Source organism: Fringilla coelebs (assembly GCF_963513975.1).
Source record: "Fringilla coelebs genome assembly, chromosome: 3".
In the NCBI taxonomy this organism is placed as follows: Eukaryota; Metazoa; Chordata; class Aves; order Passeriformes; family Fringillidae; genus Fringilla; species Fringilla coelebs.
The window spans coordinates 78,368,939-78,395,463 of NC_140030.1; the positions used below are offsets into that span (position 1 = coordinate 78,368,939).

Genomic DNA, 26,525 nt, shown 5'->3' on the forward strand with positions numbered 1-26,525 from the left:
ATACTCTTTCATCTCAGAAGTTGAGATGCATTTGTCTCAGTCTGTATTTTCCCCCAGCAATTACATGCTTTGAACTTATTTTAATTCTGTTTGCCAGATCACCATGTTTTTCCAACATTCTTCTTCATTCTGCTGTATATCAGTCTCTGTATTTCAAAGCATGGAGATGAGAATTCATTTTTGGGAAAATACAACATTTAAAGTAGTTTCTACAAAAGCACCAGCAGCCTTTGCCTGTCAGGCAGACATTTATTTTCTAGTGAGCTCAGGGCCATAAAATCTTTTAGGAGTCCAGAGAGAAAAATACAGTGCATTTTGGTGGTGGGGGTGGGGGAGGCATGTGCTGATTTTCTGGCCTCCTCAATTGTGAGCCCTTAATAGACACACAAAACAATCATGAAGACAGCTTAGCAAGGGTATTGTTAGAATGCCTACAGCAACAGTATACTGAGTGAAATAGCTTGTATTTATACAGCACTATTCTGCCTCCAAGGTTTTCAAAGAACTCCACAGTCTTTTAAAATCGCTAAATAAACTGCATTCATTTGTTAGCTATTTTTTCAGAATTTGTCACTCTATTTTTTGAGGCAAAAGCAAAGTAAATGTGCCGCTTGGTTTGCTAGAGTTATCTGCATTAATGTGAATCTACATAACTCAATTTATACCTAGAATTTAGGCTGTTGTTTCCAAGTCTTGCTGGAATCAAAAGTAAACTTTTAACTGGCTGTTACAAACCACCATATTGTTCAACAGAGGAAGAATAATGCTCTGAAATGGCAGAGAGGAAAAGAATGCTTCACACTAAAACTGTTCTTTGAAAAGCCCCAGTGCTGTTTGACCCCGATGCTGACAAGAACAAAATTTTATCTTAAACTTTTTCGCTTGTCTGTTAAAAATCTCTTCTGCTCTGGAATAAGAGCACAGGCTTTGAACACACATGCATTTGAGAAAATGAAACAAAGAAGTGCCCAGCATTTATACACTTACCCCATTCCCTTGCAACTGACTAGGTACAATTTTAGGAGCAATGCATGAATATCAGTTGCCATGAGTGACTGAAGCAAATTTGACTCTACATTCCCTCCAAACAGATTACATTGTAATCATTCAATTACTCCTTAATGTTAATCTAAGTGTTCATTCTGGTCTCACTCACCTCATTCTGCCGGCTGTACCTTGTTCAGAGTGTAGCCTTAAGATCCTCCCTCATCTCCAAATTTCCCAAAAATTCTAGTTGGGAATATTATCACTAGTTAACTCTAGCATCCATAGATACATTGATAGGCACAAGATACAAGGATCACAACGCAATGATCTAGTTAAGACATGCCAGAGAGAGAATTATTTTGCTGTTCATGAAGAGCAGTTCCACAAAGCAATAACAAGAATGGTGGAAAGAGTACCTGACCCAGTGAAGATCAGAGGGAGTTTTTCCTCCAAAGTCTGACCTTGGGTAGAATGTCAAATCATACAGATGCATTTATATGCAACACATATCATATCTCTGTGTGCACCTTTTTAAGCAGTAAAATATTTATGCCTTTTGCAGCTCTTTACCCATACTTCCTGGCAGGGAAACACTATTATTATGAAGTAAGTGTCACTTAATGAAGTCAGAATGGTGCAGTTCCACAAAAACAGTTTAAATTGGAATTTCAAAGTGACACCTGGGATTTGTTCAAATCAACCTCTGAAGTCATCAGTGAAGCCAGCACATGTAATTATATATAAACTTACAGAAGAGCTTCACTAAGGTACCAGTGTATTGTGCTGCCAATGTAGGAAAGCTCTTGTTATGCCAAATTTGGAACAGGGTATTCTGTTCAGCACATCACAACTCTAAGTGCTGGGACATTTTCTTCTACATTAAGCTTATTTCATGTGTATAAACTTATGCAAAATATGATGTAATATAATGTAGCCACAGTTAGAGGAGTTGTACACAACTTTCATATTGTTTCAGCTTCATCTTCACACAAGAATTTAAGAATTGTCCACAGAACCGTGAGCAGATCCTAAGATACTGCAAGCCCAAATTCACTAAACCTTATTTAACCTTTACTACTTAAATTCAAGACATATTTTCATTTACTACCTAAAGTAGAGACAAGTTCTCTTTAATGAATTTTATAAAGAATTTTGGTGAATACCAAAACAACCCAATCTAGAACAAAACAACCTAGAAGAAAGTAGTTTCCCATAGTACTTAATTTTATCAACTTAACATGCAACTTCAATTGCAAAATCACATACTTCTCACATTGTCTTCCTGAAGAGAAAGATTAGTCTCATTTTCTTTCTTATCCTCTCTTCTTCCTTGGGATAACTTCATTATACAAACACTTGCCTTATTTACTTCACATAATACAATTCCAGTTGTAGGTAAAGTACTCTTGAGTTTTTCTTCTGCTTTCAGTGCATTCTGTGGTTGCCTCAGTCACTAATTTATACATTTTCTCAAGGTGCCTCTAAAACAGGGAAGTAGCGACATCATCATTGTGCTTATGAGGAACTGTACCCTGGTGAGAGGGTGCACAAAATTGTCTTCCACATGCAGGCAACACCAGACTAGTGATTTCAGAAGCAGAAATTTCACTATTTTCAGCTCAATGGGCAAAATGCACAATGCCACTAAACACTAGCCCACAGACATCTCAGGCTGGAAAATGAAGTGTGTATTTAAATGCATTTTCTGAAGAACCATATAACCACCAGAAGTGGATAGAGTGAAACTGAGAACTTCCTAGCCTCTTCCTGCTGTAATAAGCAGTTCTCACAATAGCTGTGCTGAAAGGAATTCCAAAAAGACTACATTTAGAATTTGTTTACTGTCATATACACTTTAGACCAATAGAAACCACAGAAAATTGCTTTAACTAATTTAAATTGCTTTAACTAATTTTCTTCAGCACCACATTTATAAATCCAGGGATATTAGAGATATTTAGAGGATTCATGCTCAGATGACTAGTGGTTACTATTTAACAGTGCCATTAAGGGACTAGTGGGAAATGTCTGAGGTAGATGTACCTGAATTACTAAAAAAAAAATCTTCCTACTGTTTTATGGACTACCAGTTTGCAAATAGAATTTTATAGCTGAAATTTCTGTGCTGCTGCCATTGCTACTACTGGAGAATTTTTCACTCTGAGGTTCCAAGTATTTAGGCAGATTTCAGGAGAAGTGTGACAGTACTTTTAAGCAAATAGTACATCCCTTGAGAATTAGTCGGAGTTTGTATCCCACAGGACAAAAGTTCAAAATGTTTCACAGCAGAAATGCTACCTACTACTGGCAGGTAACTCAATTTCACATCCCAGGGCGACTTTAAATGCTATAATTGCAACTCCAGTGGCTTGCCGAATTTTCAAGCTCTTTCAAGTTGATGCTATACATAACCTTACAGTAAAATTCATCTTAAAAGGCAAAATTTTTAATAAGAGTACTCTACTGCATGTTCTGAACATTATCAGAGAAGTGCAACTGCTCACAAATGCACCAGAGTAAAAATTCCAGATGGCATCTTGAATTATTTTTATTGAAAAATGTTCAGTGTGACTAAACTTTAATGTTTTTTACCCCAGTATATCCAAAAGCTCATTTGACAACACTGTGATGGGGCATTTAAACATGACTGACTTCCTATAAATCAGAAGATGCTCAGAAGCACTTGGTCATGTTTGGCAGTTTTCTTCCATACCCCACATCTCATTTGTTTCTACCAGGACAGACCTGTCTCTAAAGGTAACAAAAGACTGACACTTGTTCCAGATTCAAGACTACCCATTTTATATCACTGGATTTAAACAATCTATAGAAGTCCAGAAAAATCAAAACCAGCTGCAGCTACAGCTAGAAAAGTAAATTTATTCTATGGGGTATATTTTCCACAATTGCCAGTCTCTGGCACAGTGTTAATGTTTTCAAGTAAAATGCACAGAAATGCTCATAAAACCTGACAGAATGAGCAGCTTTGCACTCCATGTTTATTGACAGCTATGAACTCTTGGGCAATGCTACCAAGTATTACTTGGCTACTCTTTCTCATCTCTAAAGAAATTTTACTTCATGTTACCATAAAAAAAAAGTTGTGAAGCATTCGGTACTAACTTTCTGGCCTCTGCTTTTTAATAAAATTATTATTATACATTTCCCCCCTCTTTCTTTGCAAGTATCTCCATATGGCCATTGCCAATTCCTCTGCTCAATGAAGTAAGAGCATGTCCCATCAAATAGGATTATACATTTAAGAGCAATAACAAAACACCATGAGATCATCAGCCACACTCATAAATTAGCTAGACAATCAACATCAACCATAAGCATGAACTAATTCACACAGTCCATCTCTGGTCAAGACAGGACTAAGAACTGCATACTTGTGGTTATCAGAGAACACCTGACAAGAGGTTTCACATCCTAATCTTACCTCAGCATAGTTAATTCAAACATCCCTAACATTCAAATACTGACAGCTGAAATTCAGAACTCAATTTTTATGGAAACAAGCAGTCTTCTAATCTTCAAGTTCATCCCAGCACCTCCAGCAACCAGAAAACCCAAACAGATAAGGCTGGCCACGTTCTAGGTCTCCTGTTCAGGCTAGCAGTACATACTCCTTGACCTGCATTCTGTACTAGCAGATATCTAAACTGCTTCATCAGAAGTTGCTGTCACCGACTCCCCCCTCACAGATGTAGAAAACAGGTGAAACAGGTAATGGGAGTGGTTTTTAGGCTGACAGACAGCTCAGAATCAGAAATTTTGACACCATCCAAATAGCTTGCATGTCACCTCTGAGTCAACACTCAAATCATGGCTGACCTTATCAGGCCATAGAAACTCTTCTACTACTTGTCCTCTGGCTGTTTGAGGAGTCACAAGCTTTTCAATAAGGGTAGAATGTTTTACTAATGCACTGTTCAATAAGGGGCTTAAAACATGATAAAAAAACCTCCCGTCTTCAGCTGCTGGTTTTCCTTCTCCTAGTCATGTCCCTCAGAGCACTGTAAGTAACTGTGGGACTCAATAAACTAGAAAGAGCCAGAAGTACTGGCTCCCTCATCTTACAGCTGCAGAGAGTCTTCTCCTTATGCTACCATAGAAGGAAAAAAAACCAACTCTCAGAATCAATCCATTTAGTGGCAGCTTGATACTTGTGAGTACCACTGAGTGTATTGAAGGTAGAATGACAGCCTGAAAAATGTAGCCAAAAGGAAGGATGGCTTTTGGGTTTTTTTTGGTCAGAATCCAACCTGGAAGAGTCACACCAAATACTGGAGAACTATAAAACCTGGAATCTGTAAACTCTTTGACTAGTAAGAGTCATGAGAGATGGTCACAGTCCAATCCCAGTGGCCATTAATATTTTATTTGAAGGAAAACAACTGCTGACTGGAAAAAAGCAGTATTATCTTATTTACAAAAGAGACTACTGCTTGATGTTGACAGTGTGACTAAAAAAAAAAAAAATCTTTCTGAAACTTCTAAGAAAGGCAAATAGTACTTTGCAAGAAGTATACTTCACCACTCTGAAAATGTTAATTGAAAGACCTCCAGCTGCCCACTGTTCTTCCCATTAGAGCCAATACCCTAATTTGCCATCAACAAACTTACACTTGAAGAAAAGGGAGTTGTATTTAAGTGTAAATGGACAGACCATAAAGATGTGCAATGCAGAAATGCAAATATACCCAAAGGAATTCTAGGTAAAGATTTAAAAGAAAAGGCTCTTCCCTAAAACCTCAGCAGAACATAATTCTTTCTGCTACAGCAAAGGAAGTCTGTCAGGAGACTGCAAGTACCTTAAGGTCTCAATGTTAATCAGTCCATTTTTCAGCTGCAGGAACTTTTCTCCAAATCAAGCCAGCAGACATTCTGTAATACCTAACCCATAATTCATCAAGCTCTTAATCTTCTAAGCCAAAACTTGTCCTCAAGCTCTGCACACAATGGGGCACGAGCCAAGGCCACAAGCTGGGCACCTACACAACCTTTTTTTTTATAAATATGAAGCAGAAACTCTCAGGCAGCTCCATACTGTGCAGAAGTTAATAAACACGTAATAAATTAAATATAGAGAAAAATAGTCACCAATGAGACCGCAGTCCTGAACCCCAGCTTTCCAAAAAGGTATCCATCATACTGACACTGACTACACTCATAGATGTGCCCATTCTAGCAAAGCATTCACAAAGCACCCTTTTCTGAAGAAAAAACTATTATCTAGAAACAACATGATAAATTTTCAACAGCGAATCAGATTCAATTTTTTTTTCCTCATCCAGGAAATCTGTTTTGTTTCTGCACAAAATGCAGACTATTGGAGCATTTTCTAACCTAAGAAATCTCACATATAGTTGTTTTAACCTTCCTCTGTCTTCAAGTGTTACTGCAGAAAATTTCAAGATGTTAAAAAAACCAGGGAGTGGGGGCTTTGTGAGGGGAGAGAAGGGAATATGCTTTTTGTACTCACATCGCAGAGGGGATGCAGCTTGATCCTGGCCCAGCCTCAGTGGTAATGAGCCCTCGGTGGACTGCTCTCCTGAAATCACTTTTTTTACTGGATAATATTTGGGCTTAATCACATATTCCTGTGTTTGGCCATGATGAAGATTCATCATTAATGTCTGAGATGAAAGGGGTATCATCCTGTTTTGGAAAGAGATAAGAAAGACAGAACAATGTAAGAATTAATAATTACATTTAGAAATGACTTGTCAAAAAATTGAAGACAAATTCAACTGTACTCCAAATTCTCAAAATGCAGTTTGGGAAGCCTACTACCTTAGAAGTAAGCACCTAATTTTCCAAGCATTTAGTACCCTCATTGTCTTGTCAGCTCAAACTCCTAAGAAAGAAAGACTACAGGGATTATATAACTTTCTTTTTGACATGGCAAGAGAAATATCATGGACAGCTCAGAAAACAGGGAGGAACAGGGAAAAGTCCTGATCAAAATGAGTTGCAGCTCAGATTTGTTAACACACAGAGCTTTCCAGACAGGTCAGAGAAGCAATAATGCATACAAACCTTACTCCATTTCTTACAACTCTCATTCCATAGAAGTTATATTAAGTAGAACCTAAACCCATCTGACTTTCCCCTTCTGTTCCCAGAAATCATTTTCTTCTTTACCCTATCCCTCTAGCTAAAGAGCAAAGCACTGCTCCTCCTTCCCCTTTTTCAGATGTTTCCCACATAATCACAAGGTTTGTGTCCCAGAGTCACATTACTTTGCCCATCCACTTTCTCTTTGCCTGCACTATTGAACATCTCTGACAAAATGTCCCATAACCACATGGCCTCCCTTAACAACAAAACCATTTTCCCTTCCTGTTAAACAAGAAGATTCCTACAAGCTCAGGATTCTCCAACTGCTAATCTTGACTCATATGTTTAGATTCCTCCCTATGACCTCAGCTTTTCACTGCACAAGGCCTTACCAACTTTCAATAACAATTCCCTCCTCTCCCTATCAAAAAGTCCTTGGTTATTTAGCAACCATCAGCAGTAGGAATAATTTCTTCACTAACAAACTGGCCTTCACTCTTCCAGCAATTTATAAGGCAGCAGACTGGGCAGCTCTTAGCTACATGCAATGAAACTGCACACTGCTTTGGGGCCCCAAGGCTGAAGAATCCCACCATCCAGCAAGTAATTACACACTTTCAAGTAACAAACCTACTAATAACACGCCTTCAAGCAGTCATGGCTAGTGCAGGTCATACTGTAATGACATGCACACCTTGGAGAGTAGAATCAATCACTAACCTAATAACAGTGGCTATCAGCACCACATCATCCTTTGCTCAAATGAAGGCATACAGAGTGGGATGCTGTAAGCCTCCTTTACTGCATTCTCAGCTGAGAGTCTGTAACTAGCTCGGTCTTCAAAAATGGATAAATAAGAAAAAAGTTATGGGATTTGAAACAACCATCCCTCAGAGTCACAGGTCTGCAGGGTAAACAACTGTCCTCTGAGAATAAATCCTGAGCCCTATATTATGAAGGACAGCTGAGCAGCTGTACTTCCCCACAGAGGTGAGACTGCAGACTTTCAGCTAAGAACTGAGATGACTACTGCATTGTTTTCTGACATGTGGAGCCTGAGCCAGCCCCTATCTCCAAAGCAATGCCTAACTCCTTGGTCATGTTATTCAAGATGCTTAGTAACTGCTGTGGCCAATGGATTTGTGGTTAGAACAAACAATGGGGTTTTGTCCTACACAGATGCTCTTTTTCTCAAGCTGATCCAAGCTAACAAGAGCATTCATTAATAGTGACATTCTAAGCCTCCTATGTAGAACAGAAACACAACTGCTCGGGCTGTCTCCAAGTCAATATTTCTAATACAGTACTTACACAGTCTCATTACATTCAGTACAAGTCCTTTTGCCAGACTAAGAGAAAATACTGTATTTTCTATGTTGTCTTTAGGGTTCCCACCAGAAGATCAAAAGAGAGCCTTCACTGGTATTGGAGGTCAGGCTTGGAATCCAACACAGTTTGATAAGAAGTATGACCAGGAAACCCTCAGCCTGAGATAAAACTGAAGTTGTTGCCTTCAGTACTGCTTACATATGAATTTTATTTCTTTGAAGAAGCACTGCAATCACTCCTGCACAACCTGTTTTTTTCTAATGGACCCCATTTGATGCCTACACATAAGGACGTCCATTTCTAGTTTTGCACATTAAAGAGTGACTATATTGAATGTAGGACTTGACAGCGGAGATCAAAACACCAGATACAGATGCTGCCATTTAGGTGGCTGAGTGTTTTCTGTTAAAGTTAAAATCAATTGTAAAGCATTACAGAATCCCAGATTGGTAAACGTTGGAAGGGACCACTGGTGGGATCAACCTCTGCTCAAGCAGGGTCTTCCTAATGATTTCTGATTAGCAGTCCCCTAATTACCTTTGCTGCCCTTTGCTGCCCAAACCCACTCCCAGAGCTCCACATCTCTCTTGTGCTGAGGAGCCAGAACTGAACTCAGCCCTCCAGATGTGCCTGACCAGGGCTGGGGACAGGGGCAGGATCACCTCCCTTGCCCTGCTGGCACTGCTCTTCCTAAAGCACCCCAGGATTCCATTGGCCTTCTTGGCCACAGGGGCTCACTGCTGGCTCATGGATGGCTTGTTGCTCACCAGGACCCCCAGGTCCTTCTCCATAGTGTTGCTTTCCAGCAGGTCAGACCCCAGCCTGTACTGGTACAGGACCCTTCATTTGCCTTTGAACTTCAGACAGTTCTCTGCCCATCCACCAGCCTGTCAGGACCCTTCTGCACAGCACCCTGGGGTATCAGCCAGAGATATATACCTTCCCAGTTTTGTGTCATCAGTGAACTTGCTGAGGAGGCATCTACCCCTTCATCCTGGTCATTCATGAATGAGTGAACAATATGGGACCTGGTCAAATGTTCTGCCATTCAGACAGTTCTCAAACCACCTCACTGTCCACTCCTCCAGCCTGCACGTCCCAAGTTTGTCTATGAGGATGTTGTTGAGACAGTGTTGAAGAGCTTGGTGAAGTCCAGGTAGAAAATATTCACTCCTCTCCCCTCATCCACCTAGGCAGTTCTGTCACTGTAGAAGACAAGTGGGTTGGTTGAGCATGATTTACCTTTAGTGAATCGATGCTGACTACTCCTGATCACTTTCTGGTCTTCCACACACTTAGAGATGGCCTCCAGAACAAAGGACTCCATTACATTTCCAAAGATTGAGGCAGTAGTTGCCTGGGGAGTCCTTCTTGCCTTTTTTGAAGGCTGGGGTGATACTTGCTTTCCTCTAGTACTCAAGCACCACTTCTGACTGCCATGACCTTTCAAATATGACCATGAGTGGCCCAGCTGTGATGTCTGCCATCTCTCTCAGCCCTCAAGGATGCATCCCCTTGCAGCCCATGGACTTCCAGATGTCAAGTTTGCCTATCTTCCTTGACAAAGTGGAAGTCTTCCTTCCACCATTCCTTTTCCCTGGTGTCCCAGGTCAGAGATTTGTAAGGGCTGGTCTTGTCAGTGAAGACTGATGGACAGAAGGCATTCAGTAATTCTGCCTCCTTTGTATTCTCTGTTACCAGAGGTCCTACTTCATTTAAAAACAGGCCCACATTTTCCTAAATTTCCTATTTGTCATTGATGTATTTGCTTCCTGTACTTGATATCCTTGATCAGGTTTTTAATTCCAGATGGGTCTCAGCCTTCCTTGTTGCATTTCTGCATACTCTGGCAACCCCTCTATTTATGTTTTAAGTGTTCTGTCCCTGCTTCCTTCTCCTGTGTATCTCTCACTTGTACTTGGGTATTGACTGGAGTTCTGTGCTCATCCTCACAGGTCTCTTGCCCACTTTTCTCAATTTCTTTCTCATCAGGATATACCATTTTTGACCCTTTAAAAAAATAATCCTTGAATACTGACCAGCTGTCTTGGATCCCTCTTCCCTGAAGGTACATTCCAATGATATTTGTCAAAAAAAAAGTCTCTGAAGAGGCTAAAGTTAACTCTCTGGAGTTAACTTTAAGGTCTGCTGCCCCTCTTCCTTCATGTAAGATACTGAGTTCCACAATGCCCTGGTCACTGTAGCCAAGGCTGCCCCGATCTTCACATGTTCAACAAGACCTTCCTTGTTTGTTCATATTAGGTCATTTTATTTTTATTTACCCTTTATCTTGTCACCCATCCAGCCACAGTGAAGCCCAACTGTCAGCCTACCAAAGTCCATCATAACACTTGTAATTATATACAAAAAAATTAAAAATCATTTAAAAAACCAAACAAAGCACAATGCCACCCCAAAACCATGAACACCCTATGTTGGAAGCTGAAATCTTAGTCACTAGAATTTATAAAAGTTGCCTTTTCCGTCCTTCTCAGGTATTATAAATTTCTTCCTTAATTTAGTTTCCATTAAATATTAATGTTAATAATGTACTGCTAAGACAGCTTTGTTTTCCAAGAGTGGCTTACTCAGTACTACAAAGAAAAGCTGTAAACTTTATCAATCCAATTCTTTAAAAGGAAACACCTCCACATGATGTGCAAGTTGTTAATTTTTGTTTCAATGCAGACTAAACCACCTAATCTAAATCACCAAGTTATCTGCTTACAATAATGACACAAAATCAAAGTTAAGACTTGTCTAGATTGTTTTTCTTAAATACTTCTGCTCGGTTTGGATGAACTTGGTATATAACTGACATTAACTTAATAAACTTGACAAAAACTTTCCATTACAGAAGCGTACACCAGGCAGATAAACAAATGTTTAACTGCACCTTCAACAAACAAACAACATTACAAGTACTAATAAGGTTACAAGAGCACTGCAGAGGAAGAAGAAACATTTTCAGCTATCATGCAAAAGAAAGCTCTCTTGCTTGATAAACCAGAGAAAGAATGTGATGTATTAGAATAACTCTGGCACGCACAAATAAGATCAACAACATTTGGCATGAAAAGTACTGTCTAGACTAAACTAAGAACAAATCTCACTCAGGTTGCTTTCTTTCTTTTATCTACTGTAAGCCTGATGCTCCCATGCCTGGCTCCTAGCTAGCAACATTTCAGAAAATATTAATTGTTAACACTACTGCTTCATGCAAACATACAAATTAATTCCTTCTTCATTACCTCCTCCCAAAGTCACAATGAAAAAATCAAAAGGAGAAGAAAGCCAGTATTTTCTAAAACTATGAGATAGTAAAGAAAATATGCAGGCCAGTTCAAAAGGCATGGAAATAGAACTAACCCCCTACCCCCCCATAAATTGCTAAAATTCAGTTGCTAGTTCAGCCTGACCTTTGCCAGCTGTTTCCTCCTTACACTGCTTCTCTGATATATGTCTTTTTCAATTTTTTTAAAGTTATATGGAAAAGTTTAACTTCCCAGCTGATGATGAATAGATGGGATTTCTCCAAAGCCCTTTACAATACCATACCCATCATCAGTCAAGGATGGCCTGTTTCACAATGTCCTACCAGTAACCAAAGATGAAAGAGAGAAGCATTTAGCTCTTCTTTATTTTCACCATTGCAAAAGATCTGCAAAAATTGATTTTACATGCAAACATGTATTTTTTTTGTGCATATTTAAAAGTCCTGTCCCTGAAACACAGTGTGAACACTGCAGAACAAGCATTGACACCTGCCTGTCTCACAATAACAACCCAACAATGCTGCATTAACATCTTCTTTATAAAACTGCCTTGATTTATATCTTTGCAATACATTTTATCCCCAGGCAAAATTTTGCTAAGACAGTAGTTTGGATATGATTAAATAGTTTTCAAATAATACCATCAAGCTATTAATTCCTATTTTTTAACCACCTAAAGAGTTAGAATATTATTTACAATATAAAAAAAAATCTTCTTCAATTATCATCAAATTGATTTGGTTCGTAAATGAGGCAATACAACAAATACAACAAATCTTAATAGATATATTTAATCTACACCAAGATATAAAGTGTAAAGAGGAATTCAAAGTTGTTTATAAAGGTTCACACAGAAATGTGAAACATTAACTTTAATCCACAAGTACCAGTTTTGCCCCTCTTATATGTAATTTCTGTGGTAAAAGCCTTGCCCAAGACACTTTCAGGGATTATCTAGCTCCTAAGTGTTTCTCATAAAGCTAGCCCTGTATTTGCAGGCACAACTGAATTGTTCATTGGTTGGATCCCATTTGCCAGCACAACCTGGTGTAAGAGATGAATTAAAATTTGTTCTGTGGAACAAAACTCTCTGAGACGAGCCCAACTATGACTCCATTGATGCACTTCACTTTTCACCTACAACACAAACTGAAATGTGTAGATTACAAACATTCTTCCAGGTCTCTAAAGAAATAAACTGAGTTTTCCAGAATCACAAGCAATGATTCGTTTCCTAGATGTCAAAAAGCAGAAAGAGCTCTTCAAGTAGGAGAAATGAATCTCTTGGTTATATTTTCAGATGCAGAGCAACACTACAGATGCTCGGTCACACATGCTGAAGGAAGCTACAGTTCTTTCAAGCTATACAGCAGCAAACAAGCATTCCTCATGTAATGCAGCATTCAAAGATTAAATTTGAAGATATTCCTTCTGTAAAATCTTAAACTATAAATGGTAATTGTATCAGTAAAAAAAAAAAGGCAACGTTTGCCTACTGCATCTTTTCATTAAAAGAGATATAAAAAGTTAGCCCCACCCTACTCCCAAAGTGCCATCAAGATATAAGTGACACCAATTTTTAAAAAATCTTCTTATAGCATTAAGTCTTAAGTATCCTAAACCTCCATTAAAGAAACAGCATGCATGAAGGCTAGAGAAGTCTAAGACAACGATGAGCACAAACCAGCTAAGTCTCACAGTAACAGCAATTCACAAACTTTCCATTTCACCATGCACCAAATGAACAACTAGGAGCCACAAATTATTTGTTACCTCATGCATGCTTTCACTAACACTTCACCAATGAAGCTCTTCACAAATCCAGATGAATTAATTTGACATCTGGGTTATTCTATATAGATTGCCAGCCATACATATATCTTCAACTTTCCTGATACCTCTTATCAATAAAGTTCAAGGAGGCAAAAAAAGAAAAAACTCCACAACAGTAAACCTACAGGCATTGCTGACTTGTTCTTGTTCCTCTATTTCATAGGTTAACTCTTCATTTTGGGGTTTTTTGTTATTGTTTTCCAGGATGCTACATTGGTAATGCTGCAGTCAGGTAAGATATTTTGTCCCTATCAAATTCAGCTTCTAAAAGAGTGGCTGCTAATGTCACCAACACCTGTAGTAAGAAATTGCCCTCCAAGCATCCACTGTGTTGCAGCACTGAGTCAAGATGAAATCAGCTAGTTAGCAGCAGACTTACTTAACCACAGCACTTGGTCAGTTCAATATTCTGTAAATTCATGTATGTTTTCCCCTTTCCTGTTTTACATTATATTTTCTACAGAAAAATTGCTTTTGTTTCCATAGTACTAGGGACATGTCACACCATGTCTCAAAAAAAAATACTTGGATCAAGACATATTAACTAGTGATAATTTCTAATCTGTCAACTCGTGAGACAGACTTTGGTATTAGAAAAGCATGTTGAAATGACAACTCAAAATAGAAACAAACTCCCACAATGGATGCTATATGATAAAAGCAAGTGAGCACAGCTGCTGCGAAGCAAAACCATGCATCACTAATCTACTCAAATTCTTCAGCATGTTAAACAAGAGACAAAGGAGACAAAGAGCCCAGTAGGTTGATGTAGTTTATTTGAAATTTTAAAAGAACTTTGAAGATTTATATTACAAGAGACTACTAAGAAATCTTAGATTATTAAACAGTGCTGTAAGCTTAAACTGAGCAAATACACGGAACATAACAAATTCATTTTTTTGAATATATATGAATTAAAATGTATCCATTTGAAGTCTATTAACATATATATGGTTTGATAATACATCAGTTCAGGTTAATAAGTAACTTAAAACTATATGCAATTTTGTTACAATAGTTCAGAAAACCCTCCATTATTATTTTGTCTTCCAAATTAGCAATTATATCTCGGAATACACCTACATCCTTGTCTGAATTAAGCAGAAATCTGTCATTTAGGAATATAATACCTAAATAAAAGTTAAAAAGGCTAGTAAAGAACTGAAAATCTTGGCCTATCTTTGATATTCTGACAAGTTAATTCATGATCACAAAAAACAAATGCAAAGAGCAAGTAACTACCCCATCAAGTTTTTGCAAAGATGCAGATGGATTAGCAAAAAATGTTTTCTCACTACTGCTTGTTATGTCTAGAAAATGTTTTACAAGTATCATCTTGCTGGTATAAACAAAGCTTCTCAGAAGGAGTCAGATATAAAAAAATTACATCATAGGTTTATAACCTTTTTATAAATTAGACCTATGTACAAGTAGGAAAATATACAAACCCTCAAGACAATTAATGGTGGCTGGACAAGAAGAGACAAAGACTCTGAGTACCTGGACTGCAGAGGAAATTAAAAACTGATGAACAGGACAGTGCGCATCAGAAGCGACCAGCACATGTCACACACATAGAAGTGATGTCTATGATAACTGCAGCCAAACAACCAAGAGACTTTCACATCACCCCAGTCAAAGTTCCCAGCATACAAACCTGGATCAAAAGATAAAACTCAAAGCATTACTGAGGTGCAAAGAGCTGAGGCAAAACAACAAGGAAGGCTTTTAAAGGCAATGATATTTACAAAGCTAAGAGTGTCCACAAAGTGCACAGGCAGGGAAGAGCCCAACTCTGATTCCAGAGAAAATTCTTTAGGGAATACATGAGAGAAAGACATAAAATTGAAATTGAAAATTAACTGCAGTAAGTTCTAGACTAAAAAAAGAAATACTTTTTCCTTATAATGCATAATCAGAACCATGACAAGATCTAATTGATCATTATTGCTTTCAAGAATGCCAGTGTAATGGTTGATGAGAAAACCTCAAATTTGATTGGGATCACAGAAAAAAAAAGTCAGAAATCCTTATGCTTAAGGCTATCAGTTTCCAAACATCATAAAAAATGTAAACAGACCTTACTTTTCTCCTGCTAAAGAAGTGCCATGTGTGCAAGTTGGAGCACTTTATCCCTCTGTAACACATACTGATTTCTTACATAAGCAACTACTAGCAGATGTATACAATTCTGACTTTGCCCAAATACTAGACACAAGAAGTGCTCATAGGAGAACAAATTATGTCTTTGTGTTTGAGTGGGAAAATGGTTGCTGCACATTAAGAATCTTAACCACATTTACTGAAGGCTTTCTAAATTTACTTGACAAGAAGCATAATATATTATGAGCAAGCCTTGAAAATTTCAAGATTGAATCCAGACTGCATCTTCAGTATGTGTATTCATCAGCAGAAGCTTTTTCTGGTATACGAAATCAGCAGTAAGAAGCTCTGACAGATTGTACTGGCTACAGGATACGCTCCCTGAAACACCATAGGGGCTGCTCCTCCTAAGTTACACCACAAAATTTAGCAATCCTAAAGATGGAGGGTCAGAAAAACCCCAAACCCCAAAGTTTACCCAAGTCCTCCACAGCAGTCACCTAAATTCAAGTGATGAAACAATGGCAAGCTTCCTACCACATCTGGGAAGTCTGGAAATGATGCAGGACAAGAACAGAAGTACACGTTGTGCTGTACCCCAGAGGGTGAAAAGATTAGTGGTGAAAAGTTTTGGACATAGAAACAATATTTGCATTAGGCCAAGAATACCTTTAACATCTAAGTTTTTAAATGTATGATTACTTTCTTAGCTGAACTAGATAAATAACTCATATGATCTATTTCTTCATACCACAAAATTGAGCAATACTGTCCTTCATATTAAGTCACCACCAAAATGGAATGCTTCAAAATGTGGGCAGAACCAGAGAAAGGGGGGACAGCAGCAAGCAGTTACACTTACCAGAAGCCTAATTTTGGGGTAAAGGAGCTTCCAAAACCTTGAGACATATATACACAAATAGTTTGAACATAACATCACACAGAAAAAGATTTTCTAATTAACTAAGAGAGTAAACTTACGCAGGAGAAATTGCTGCAGAGGGCAGCAATTTCAAAACTTGTTAGTGAATTGTAGTTTGTTGAAATTCAGCTAACTAACATTTTGTTCACTAATAATACACATATATGATGCATTATAAATATATGTTCATCATCATGTATTTTCAGAAAAATAACATCCAGAGAAATAGCATCTTTTTGCCTACATCCTTTTTGTGTGAGTACAAGATCCCTGATGTAAAAGGGTTACTTCAGTAGAGCTGAAGAACAGACTAAAGCTAACAGAACTGATAAAGTATTTATTCACTGTCATGACCTAAGAAATTTCTCTGCAGAGAGAACCTTGACTAAGAACCTTGACAACAGATTAACAAAAATCCACATGCTTTATTTATACTTCTATTAGAGATACCATAAAAATATAATCAAACTCCACCACAATGCTATTTATCAGCTTATCAAGCTTCTTTCATAATGGAGACCAGTTATGGTAAATTTTAGCTACATGACTAATCACTTTAAGGCTTAATAGGAGCACTTTAGGAGTATTTCTGTATTGGCTTGGTGTCCCAGCATCAGGAGAGATACAATATATTCCTTTTCATGTCAGATATTAAAGAAAGAAAAAATAAGTTTAGTACATCAACAGTAGCTGTTGGCGTATATAGATCACTGCAACATTTCATACAGCTAGCAAATCTAAAAACAGCATGCAAGGAATCTAGATTTAAAAATAGGCTGGTTTTCCTCATTTACTTGCTTAATTTAATACTGCCATAAAAAGACTGGTTGCTTGAAAACTGTCTTAAAATAATTACTCAGAAAGCAAACCTAGATAATATACTGACAGTAATATTTTTGTCTGAGAAATGTTGATGATTTTCAGCAAAAATTACAGGGCTGAAAGTGAAGCACTCAGTAGTGCCTCACACCCCCCCCAACTGTCAATGGGCCCAACAAATGCTATAATTATAATTACTATCATAATTATGCCCTAGCTTTATTTCTAAAATAATTAGGTAAAATGTAAGATTTTCTAGTGCATTGAGGTCAAGGACAAAAGTTAAACTGTATGAAATTCTCATTTTTCCTACTGATAGTGCTCTACTGAGCCATACAGATTGCTCCACAGACAGAGAAGTTTGGAGAGAATAGGCCCACGTTTTTCCTTTTTCACTCCCCCATCTGTAAAATAAAGAATTACATCACCATCTAATAAGAGATTTTAACACTGAAATGTTGGTGCACTGCTTGGTCCCTCCGCAAAAGAAAACCAAACTGTTCAACTGCTTTTCATACAAGCTGTTTTCCCAGACACTAACAAAAAATCCTGATTTCACTGAAGTCAGCAGCAGAACTCTCATTTATTTAACTGCTGGCCACGATTTCATCCCAGAACTTTGTTGCTTGTCAAACACAGCTTTGCATCCTTGGACTTTAAACCTGTAGATGCTCCATTCAGTGGTCTTTTACCCTCCCTTGGAACGCCAAAGCAGAGATTCCTCATGGTTCCTAGCTCTAGTTCCTGGAACCCACATTTGTCACCCTGGAAGGCAGTGAAGTGCAAACAAACTCTAAGAGCACTGTGTCCCTGACTTCAGCCCATGACCAAGACAGGGATCAAGTATGTGAAAGCCATCTAATTCATTATTATAAAAATAAGTCCACCTACAGTTCAAATTCAGCTTGCAAGAAAGCAGCTATGAAGCATTTCTAACACACGGCTGAACCAACAGTGTCTGGAGGAACTTGGACCTCCTATTCCAAACCACTGCCTACTTTAAAAAAAAAAAAATAAAATACTGTGACCAAGAGCCCAGACTGCATTCCAGAGGTCTAGGAATAGCTTGTTTTCCTATTTGCAGTTGGTAAATTTGAAGTTGGTGAGGCATTCCTCTGGTTTTTAAGGATGTCTCCGATTTCTCCTCAAAAATTCACTTTGCTTCTTTCTCTACATGTAAAATTTTGATCTCCTTAGAACTACAGGCTTTGTTATATGAAATATTTTTCAGATTGACTTTTGAGAAAATGTAATTCAATACATTCCTTCTTTCTGGTACTGTCCCAGTCCTTAGTTTTGGTACAATGTACCAAATATGTATACACAATACCAGGCATTTATTTTAAGTTGCTGAAGCTTGTGACTTACAGGCTCATGTTATACACAGGCATAACAGTAAACCACATTTCACAATACTCATTTCTTTTTCTCCCTGTTGCATAAGGGATGGTTTTTAAACATCAGCTGAATGCTGTTATTCCAACAAGTCTAAACTATAAAAAGGACATGTTATAAAGTGTTTGAAATTACATCCTTAGGGCTCAATTTAGAATCTTCTCCTCACATTCTTTTGATTTGTGTGCTTCGTTATTGAAATTGTCTGCTAGAGTTCTTTTTTCTATCCTTGTCAATGAGTTCAAAGAAATACATGCTTGAACTCCTAAATATATTAAACTTAATTTAAATTATCTTAAAACATCCAGTGACTGCTCAGCAAGCCAGAAAGAGCAGACTGCACTTCTGGAAATAGCACACTATTTAGCAGTTTAGGAACTGCATGCATAATGAAGCACAAAATAAACACATCAATAATATTTCATATAATTTCAATATTTTAAAGCTGCTTATTCATCACAGTAACATAGAAACAAAAATAAATTTAAAAACTGAAAGTAACTATTTCTTAATTTTTTTTTAAATGTTTTCATGAAACACTATTTATGCTTTTTATTTTCTAGGGAGGAAAATAAAAACAAAAACAATTATGCACCTTTCACAAAGAAACAATTCAGATGTACAATTCACCTCTAGAAACTCCTTTGTTTATGGTAAAATTTGAAACAGCATATGTTATAACTAAGTTTATTAACTTGAAAAATTTAAGTACAGCATTACCCTCTAGAGTTCTATTACAGAATTCTGAAAATTAAAACATGGTTTCAACAGAACTGAAAAACCATCCTTTATCTGGCCATATTTGGGGCTCCATAGAAAAGGAGAAAATTATTCTGTTACTAAAAGAGGCATCTTAATTATAAAACAGATGAGAATTTGTATTTTTAAATAATATGATTGACACTGACAACTTCCTGCCAAAACGAACGGAACACTTATTCAATAATATTCACAATATTATTATTGTGAATATTATTGAATATATACATATACATATATATATATAATTATAGCATAGACTAATACATGTTGAATCACAAAACTGATCAAACAACCTCATGAACATACTAAAACAGACAACTGGGAAACAAAATCTACTGAGATGGTAGGAATATAAATAACATAGTACATCTCAGGATCACTGATAATAGGCTGTATTTTGGAAATATTCTGTGGTGCCAGCTGGTTTGTGAATTACACAACCTCAGCAGCCTGGCTGAACTTGTTCCTCTGAACTTTTGGAAACTGGCATTCCTGCCAAAGAGAATTGTTGGTTCTGCCTGAGGCAAATTCACCTCTACCTTGGTAAAGCAACCAGGATGTCAGAAAAATCTGGATACTTCTACAAAACCGACATCACACATTCCCAGGTCACTTCCCTAATTTGAATCACGATGATACTGAGCACATTCTTCCTGTTTCCAGCACTTGAATGTTCCTGTAATTGGCTAGTATGTCTCACCACTTTGAGTTTTTTGGCAGGACTTACTGCTCAGTGCTATTTTTGGAAACTCCGGCAATAAATACCATAGGTACCTACTCTTATACTTATTTAATGATGAAAAGAAGTAGCTGTTTAGAATCCCTGGGCTTAACACGCTACTTTTGAACAAAGAGTGAAAGATGGAGGGGTTGCTATTCATCTCCAGTACTTTACAGGCTACTTTGGCTCAAATGCCTTCCTTCTCCCAGCTGATCACATCCGTGACCAAAGAGCAAACACTCTCAGCTCCACTGTGCACAGCCAGACACAAGAGCCTGGGTGGATGAAGGCCCTGGCTCTGCCCTTCCAGCTGACTAGAAGTGACTCAAGTCCTGCAGCCTGTCACGGGGAGATGGGCTCCTGTTCAGAGGTGGGCATGGCTGAATCACCCACAGGCACTTCTTAAACCTGCAGCCTGGGGAGATGCCCAGAAATGCCTTGGTCCAAGCCCCCACTTCCTTCCAGCCGTGGGGAGGTACCGGGAGCATCCTGCACAGAGAGATCCTGCACACAGTGCTTGCCCAACTACCCTGCTCAGGATCATGACAGGCAACCACTGATACTGTTGGGTAGGCAGATGACAACCTCCTGCTGCCAGTACCAGCCTGGGACTGGGGGCTGGAAATGAAACACAAGGTTGGGAAGGGGGGAAAAGGCAAAAAGCTCCACACAGGAGCCACAATATACCTATGTTATTTGGTTTTGGATGTTCATAAGCAGAGCTGACCTTTTGGAATCCTTACAGCCTGCTGCTTCTTAGCTTGTAAGTTTTATCTCATACACAGAGTTCTACATACATGGAAATATAAACTGTTATGGTAGAGTCTTGTTTTCACAATTAAAGCAACCTAGTTATAGCAAAATATCTCCTGTGCATACTTGTTATCAAAGAGCAGCTTTTTTTAGTTCAATTTGACTCTTGATACAGCACAAATATAATTAACAATTAGCCAAGAAATATCCCAACTATCTTCCTTGACAGAATGAAGATAAAATGCACCAAGCACCTGAAAAAATACCTGATTTCAAACTACAGAACACATAGCAATTTCCTACTGTAATTAATCAGCTGGATGTTGAAAATATTTTGATTTTCCAAGTACCCTTAAATTTGTTCGTGCTCTCTGTTCTGTAGCTGAAACCACGAGTTGCTGTAATTCTTACAAGTTGCTCTTGTTCTGTACTATATGAAGCTCTGCAGTTCCCCAGTTTTGAGTGCCATATTAATAGCTGTGAAATAACACGCAACAGTAAAGAGAACAGTATTTTATAACAACATACCAAAGGGTAAAATTTGGGCTGCACTTCCAGCCATAACTACTTTTCCTGCCTAGTGTAGTTAAGAACTTCAGTTCTTAACTACAGCTTCTGTGAATGCCAAAACATTCTGTGTGAGTCTGACACACGGAGTACTGCACGCAAACTGCAATAATTTAATTTCACTAAATTATAAAACAATTTAAAAAAACAATTGCAATAAATATAGTGCACAACAACTGCAACTGATTTAAACTATATAGGATATTGGGGTTTTCTGGTTTCATTTGGTTTTTCCCCCAATAACACAGGAGGGGATGGGAGGAAGAGAAGCAGAAAGGATCAGAAAAGCCAAGAGCTGACATTTGAATTTTACAATAGAGGCACTTATTACTTCTTCAATTCTCTGTAACAAGTTTGACAATTAAAATGAAATGTTTTCAGAAGACAACCACTGTAATTCATAGTTTAACTGAATCTAAAACTACATATGTGAGTTTCATAGCCCAAGCCAAAAGCAGGTATGGTTCCTCACAGCACGTGTTTAAGAGAAGAGCACAAATAATAGTTCTGGAAGCTTGTGTCAAGAGTGTTAAAGTTGACAAATAAGCCTTTTCTAGCAAGAACTACCATGTCAAAAAGATTTTAAGAACACATGCATACTGTCTTCTATACAGCTAGGAAAGCTAATAAATCTGTTTTGAATGACTTTAACTGCATTATACTCAATGTCCTGGGAGGATGTTGAATCAGAACAGCAATGACTTCCAATGTGAGTCACTGGTATTTTAGAACTTCACAAATACATTCAAGAGACACAAACCTAGGAGAGCCACACCAAATTCAACATGTCAAGGACCCTGACAACAAGTATGCTCAGAGCTTATGATCTACCCCTCTCAGCGTCAAAAACTAATTCCAGCTTTGAAGCAAACTTGCAGAAATAGAAACATTTAATGAGCCTTCCCATGGTATTTTCTATCTAGAACTGTGCAGCCAACACAGACTTAACAGAAAGAAATCTGTAGCAATCAGCAGCTTTTATTGTCTCTTTGGTTTCATTCTTTTAAACTGGAAGAATCTCCCCCCTACCCTGTTTAATGAGAAAATTACTCAAGGATTTTTTTAAATGTCGTTATCTAAGTAAAATGGTACTGTTTGACCATTTCTGTTACAAATGCAGTGTAAATAATGTAAACTAAGAACCTGGAAGTTATGCCCACTAAACTCTGAACCTTCAAGTCTAGGTACACAACTCCTGCAGCCTTCAGGACATGTTTTGTAGCATACATGAGACAAGTCTTTTGTCTTAAATGACTTAAAGCTGTAATTTGGAATTCTTGGTCTTGTTTAAAGAAGAAAAGTTTCTTTACTAGATATTTCCAGCTTGGAAGAGAAAAAAAAGATTCTATTTATGACTTAAAAAAACCAAACAGAAACCTAAGCAAACAGCTGTCCTATGTTTTAAAATTCTATCTTAATCAGGATGAATATTTTGCCCATTTAAAGAAAATTAAATTAATTAGAAATGTTGTAGAGTGCCTGTGAAGCACGTCAGTTTCAAGAAGGGAGCACAGCCAATGAAAGCAATGAATGTTCATATTAAATTGAGAATCATCTAGTTTCCATAGCTACTTCTTAAACAATTGCACACTCTTATCATTTCTTAGAATGACCTTGTTTACTATGAATAACATTAAAACGGCTGTTCTCAGAAAGAGCTACTTAAAAGCATTTAGAAAAAAGTACAATCATCAGGAGCAGCTGCTGCTTTAAACTTTTAAAGAAGACTAATAGTGTTAAAATACAAAAGAACAGTCAATAATGCATTTACCTTTTCCATAATATTACTTGTAATAGAGTATAAGCCTTAGGCATCTCAACCTGGATTCCAACCTTACCAAAGGAAAGACTTCAGAAACACCCAGAAGTGTTTCTGAAATTGCAGTGCAATTACAGTTTCTGAAATTACAATACAGGCCACACAGTCACTACAACAAGTGGGAATTGAAGAAGAGATGCTCCAAGAGCGTAAAAAACATCTCAAAGTGAAAATTTCTCACCAGAGCTTTCTCAGGTAGTCTTTTGTGTTTGCTTCATTTTTAACACAACACAAGGAAATATCAATTAAGCAATGGCAGCTATAAAGTCTCATCCTGGTAAGAATAACCTATGCATCATGTAGAAAAAGCAACACAGTACAAGACTACACAGGACAATGTGCTGCTGCCCTGTACAGAGCAATCCTGACAGTGTGTAACTTCACAGAACTCAGGGTTTCCATCGACTTCTATTCACTTCAGGGACGGTAAGCCTGGGACTTTCCACTCACTTGGCTGGATAGGAAGACTGTGTGTCTCCCTCTCCTCCAAGGAGAACCTGAATGTGATGCCATCCTTTCAAGGAGACCATTACAGAAAGGACTGACTGACTACTGTGGAATCACCCCAAAATGATCTCCTTTACAAGGAACACACAGAATTATCCTCTACTCTTTCAATTATACTGGAAATTGTCAATGACTGAAGAACAGAAGGGGGGAAAGGGAAAAAAATTAAGTAATTACATTGCTGAATTGAGACACCTCTTTTTCCTTTTACAGTCTGAAGTTCTTCAGTCTTCATCACCTGAATTCCCATTAGAAATGTTCTGACTGTACAGCTGTGAGTTATATTTATTTCTAATATCACTTCCAGAAGCACATCAAAAGACAATCCAATTTAGGAATTCACTGGATTTCTAAAGAGAATATTGGAACAAAAAAAGGTTATAGATACAGCCCTCCAGGGTACACCAGAAGGAAAACTCTTCAGGATTCAAAGCGTACTCTACAGTGAAAAGCCGCTATAAGCCACTGGAATACCAAAAGGGGGAATGGGGGGAGTTGGCTTCTTGAGGATCTGCATGTGTGCAACAGCTGGAATACCCAAACAGGCATTGCATAATAGCAACAGAAGCTGTTCTAAGCAATAAGGAGGCACAGCTGGGACTCCAGTGACCAGCTGTCCTTCAGTTCAGAGTTTTGAGGTTCCAGTTCAGAAAGCAAGACAGACACCAGAGCTTTTGCTCCAGTACATAAATGTATATATGTATTTCTGCTTCACCATCATGATTAATTTGGCAGTGGCATCGATTCTACAGCTACCCTTGTCCATCATGCAGAAACCAGAACAGCATCCATTTTATAGTAGTATTTAAGATCAAATTATGCATCAATTGAACACAGTTTAAGTCTGTTTGCTACCTTTTCCAGAAGCACATAGAGGTTATAAAATACAAAATGGTCTAAGGAAAGAGCTCGCCCAGGGTAAAACCCATAAAAGGTAAGAATTTTAAGCTCCCAAAAACTATAATGTTCTAAAAGTACTTTAAAAAGTGCTTAAAGCTAAAGGGATTCTAGACTCAGATACTGCTACCCAGAGGCAATTACTGAAGATCACCAAAGTATTAACTTTGCTCCAAAGCAATCTGGGAGTGTGGTTCAGAAAGCAGTATATCCTGTTGGGAATGTGTGTGTTGAGAATCATAGTGAAATTTTTTTTAAAAAATACATAAATATATTAAGACTATAAATTTTATAACTAGGAAGCTGATGTAAGAACATAAGTACTTACTGGTTGACTGTTCTCCCTACCACAACTTTAGACTACTTCTTAAGAACTTGATATTTGTAACATACTGTGTTACTAAATATTTTGGAACCATGCGTATTATATAAAGGCATTTACTTCTTGTGTGTTATAATGACCTTAGATATTGAAAGGGCAGGGGACAACTAAACTGAAACAGGGACAGAAAGAACAACATTTTACAATGAGGGTGGTGAGGCAGCGTACCTGGTTGCCCAGAAAAGTTGTGGATGCCCCGTTCCCAGAAGAGTTCAAGGGCAGATGGGGCTTTGGGCATCTTGTTCTAGTGAAAGGCTCTCTGTCTATGACAGGGAAGTTGGAACAAGGTGGTCTTTAAAGGCCCCTTGCAAATCGTTCTGGGATTATGGGAAAAGTACCAAATTACAGCATGTTTGTCCCATGTACTAAAAATTTAACACTCTTTGCTAAGTCTGAACAAACAAGGTGCCAGAGAGGTTGACAGTTTTGCTGCATGGCTCAGAAAATGGTATAAACATAGGGGGCACTTCAGAATTGTCAGAAACTGGTACAGAATGCTTCTTTATGGAAGAAAAAATTCTGCTTAAAGCTTGATGGAAACTACAAGTACCACAGAAGAATTTTGAAGTCAGAAAGTGGGAAAGAAAGTATACAGCTCTGAATGATGCAGTCACAACTTTTAGACAAGTCAGCACACTCAAGTAAAGAACAAAGCAACAGTTGATAACAAACAGGTAACAGTGAGAAACAGAAAAAACTGAAAACTATTTAAACAGTGTGCTTTTAAACAGGGGAGGCAACTGAATCAGATGTGTCTGTGCTTCTACATAAAGCATTTTAAGTTCAAGAATTAGAACTGAGGAAGAATGACCAGACTCACCAGGAAGGAATCATTCCTACCTTAGGAAAGTGAAATTAACAGGAGGGCTGGGAAAAGTCCATGTATTATCCTGGATATGAAACAGATCACCTGGTGAAGGAGTGATGCTGTTTCTCAAAGAATAGCATGTCAAATTCGATCAGCAAGTTAACCATACCAGTCACTAACAGAACATCTCTGTGATCTGTAGTTTCAATACAAAGGAGAGGAAACACAGCATCAGGACTATGTTACTAGCTGCCTAAGATGGTGACAGCGATTGCAGTGCAATCATAGATGGTGACAGCTCTCGACCTCACTGAAGGTAGACAGGAAACAATGGCAGTCTGAAATTTCAGTTACCCCCCAAAGAACAGCACAACACTAAACCAGAATTTTCAGATGTAATTAACACCATCTTCAGGGATCAGCTCATTCAGGAAAGCTGAAGAAAATAGTAAAATCTTGGTTTGGCCTAACCTGTGTACAGGATCCAGTTCAGATATTACCACTTTCAAAAGCAAGCAAAAGAGAGTTAACAATGTCGAAGGGGAAAAAAGCCAAAGATTCTCTGCAGCACTCCATAGTT

General features: G+C 37.9%; 1 protein-coding gene across 1 annotated transcript in view; it reads right to left on the reverse strand.

Annotated features, from left to right (window-relative positions):
* The window catches only part of LTBP1 (latent transforming growth factor beta binding protein 1), a gene marked incomplete at its 5' end in the record, with an annotated part of 186,771 nt that overhangs the window by 133,117 nt on the left and 27,129 nt on the right, over positions 1–26,525 (reverse strand). The window contains one exon of the mRNA XM_084202889.1: positions 6,476–6,651. Coding sequence (XP_084059015.1) covers positions 6,476–6,651 — 176 coding nt within the window. The remainder of the gene's footprint in view (positions 1–6,475; positions 6,652–26,525) is intronic.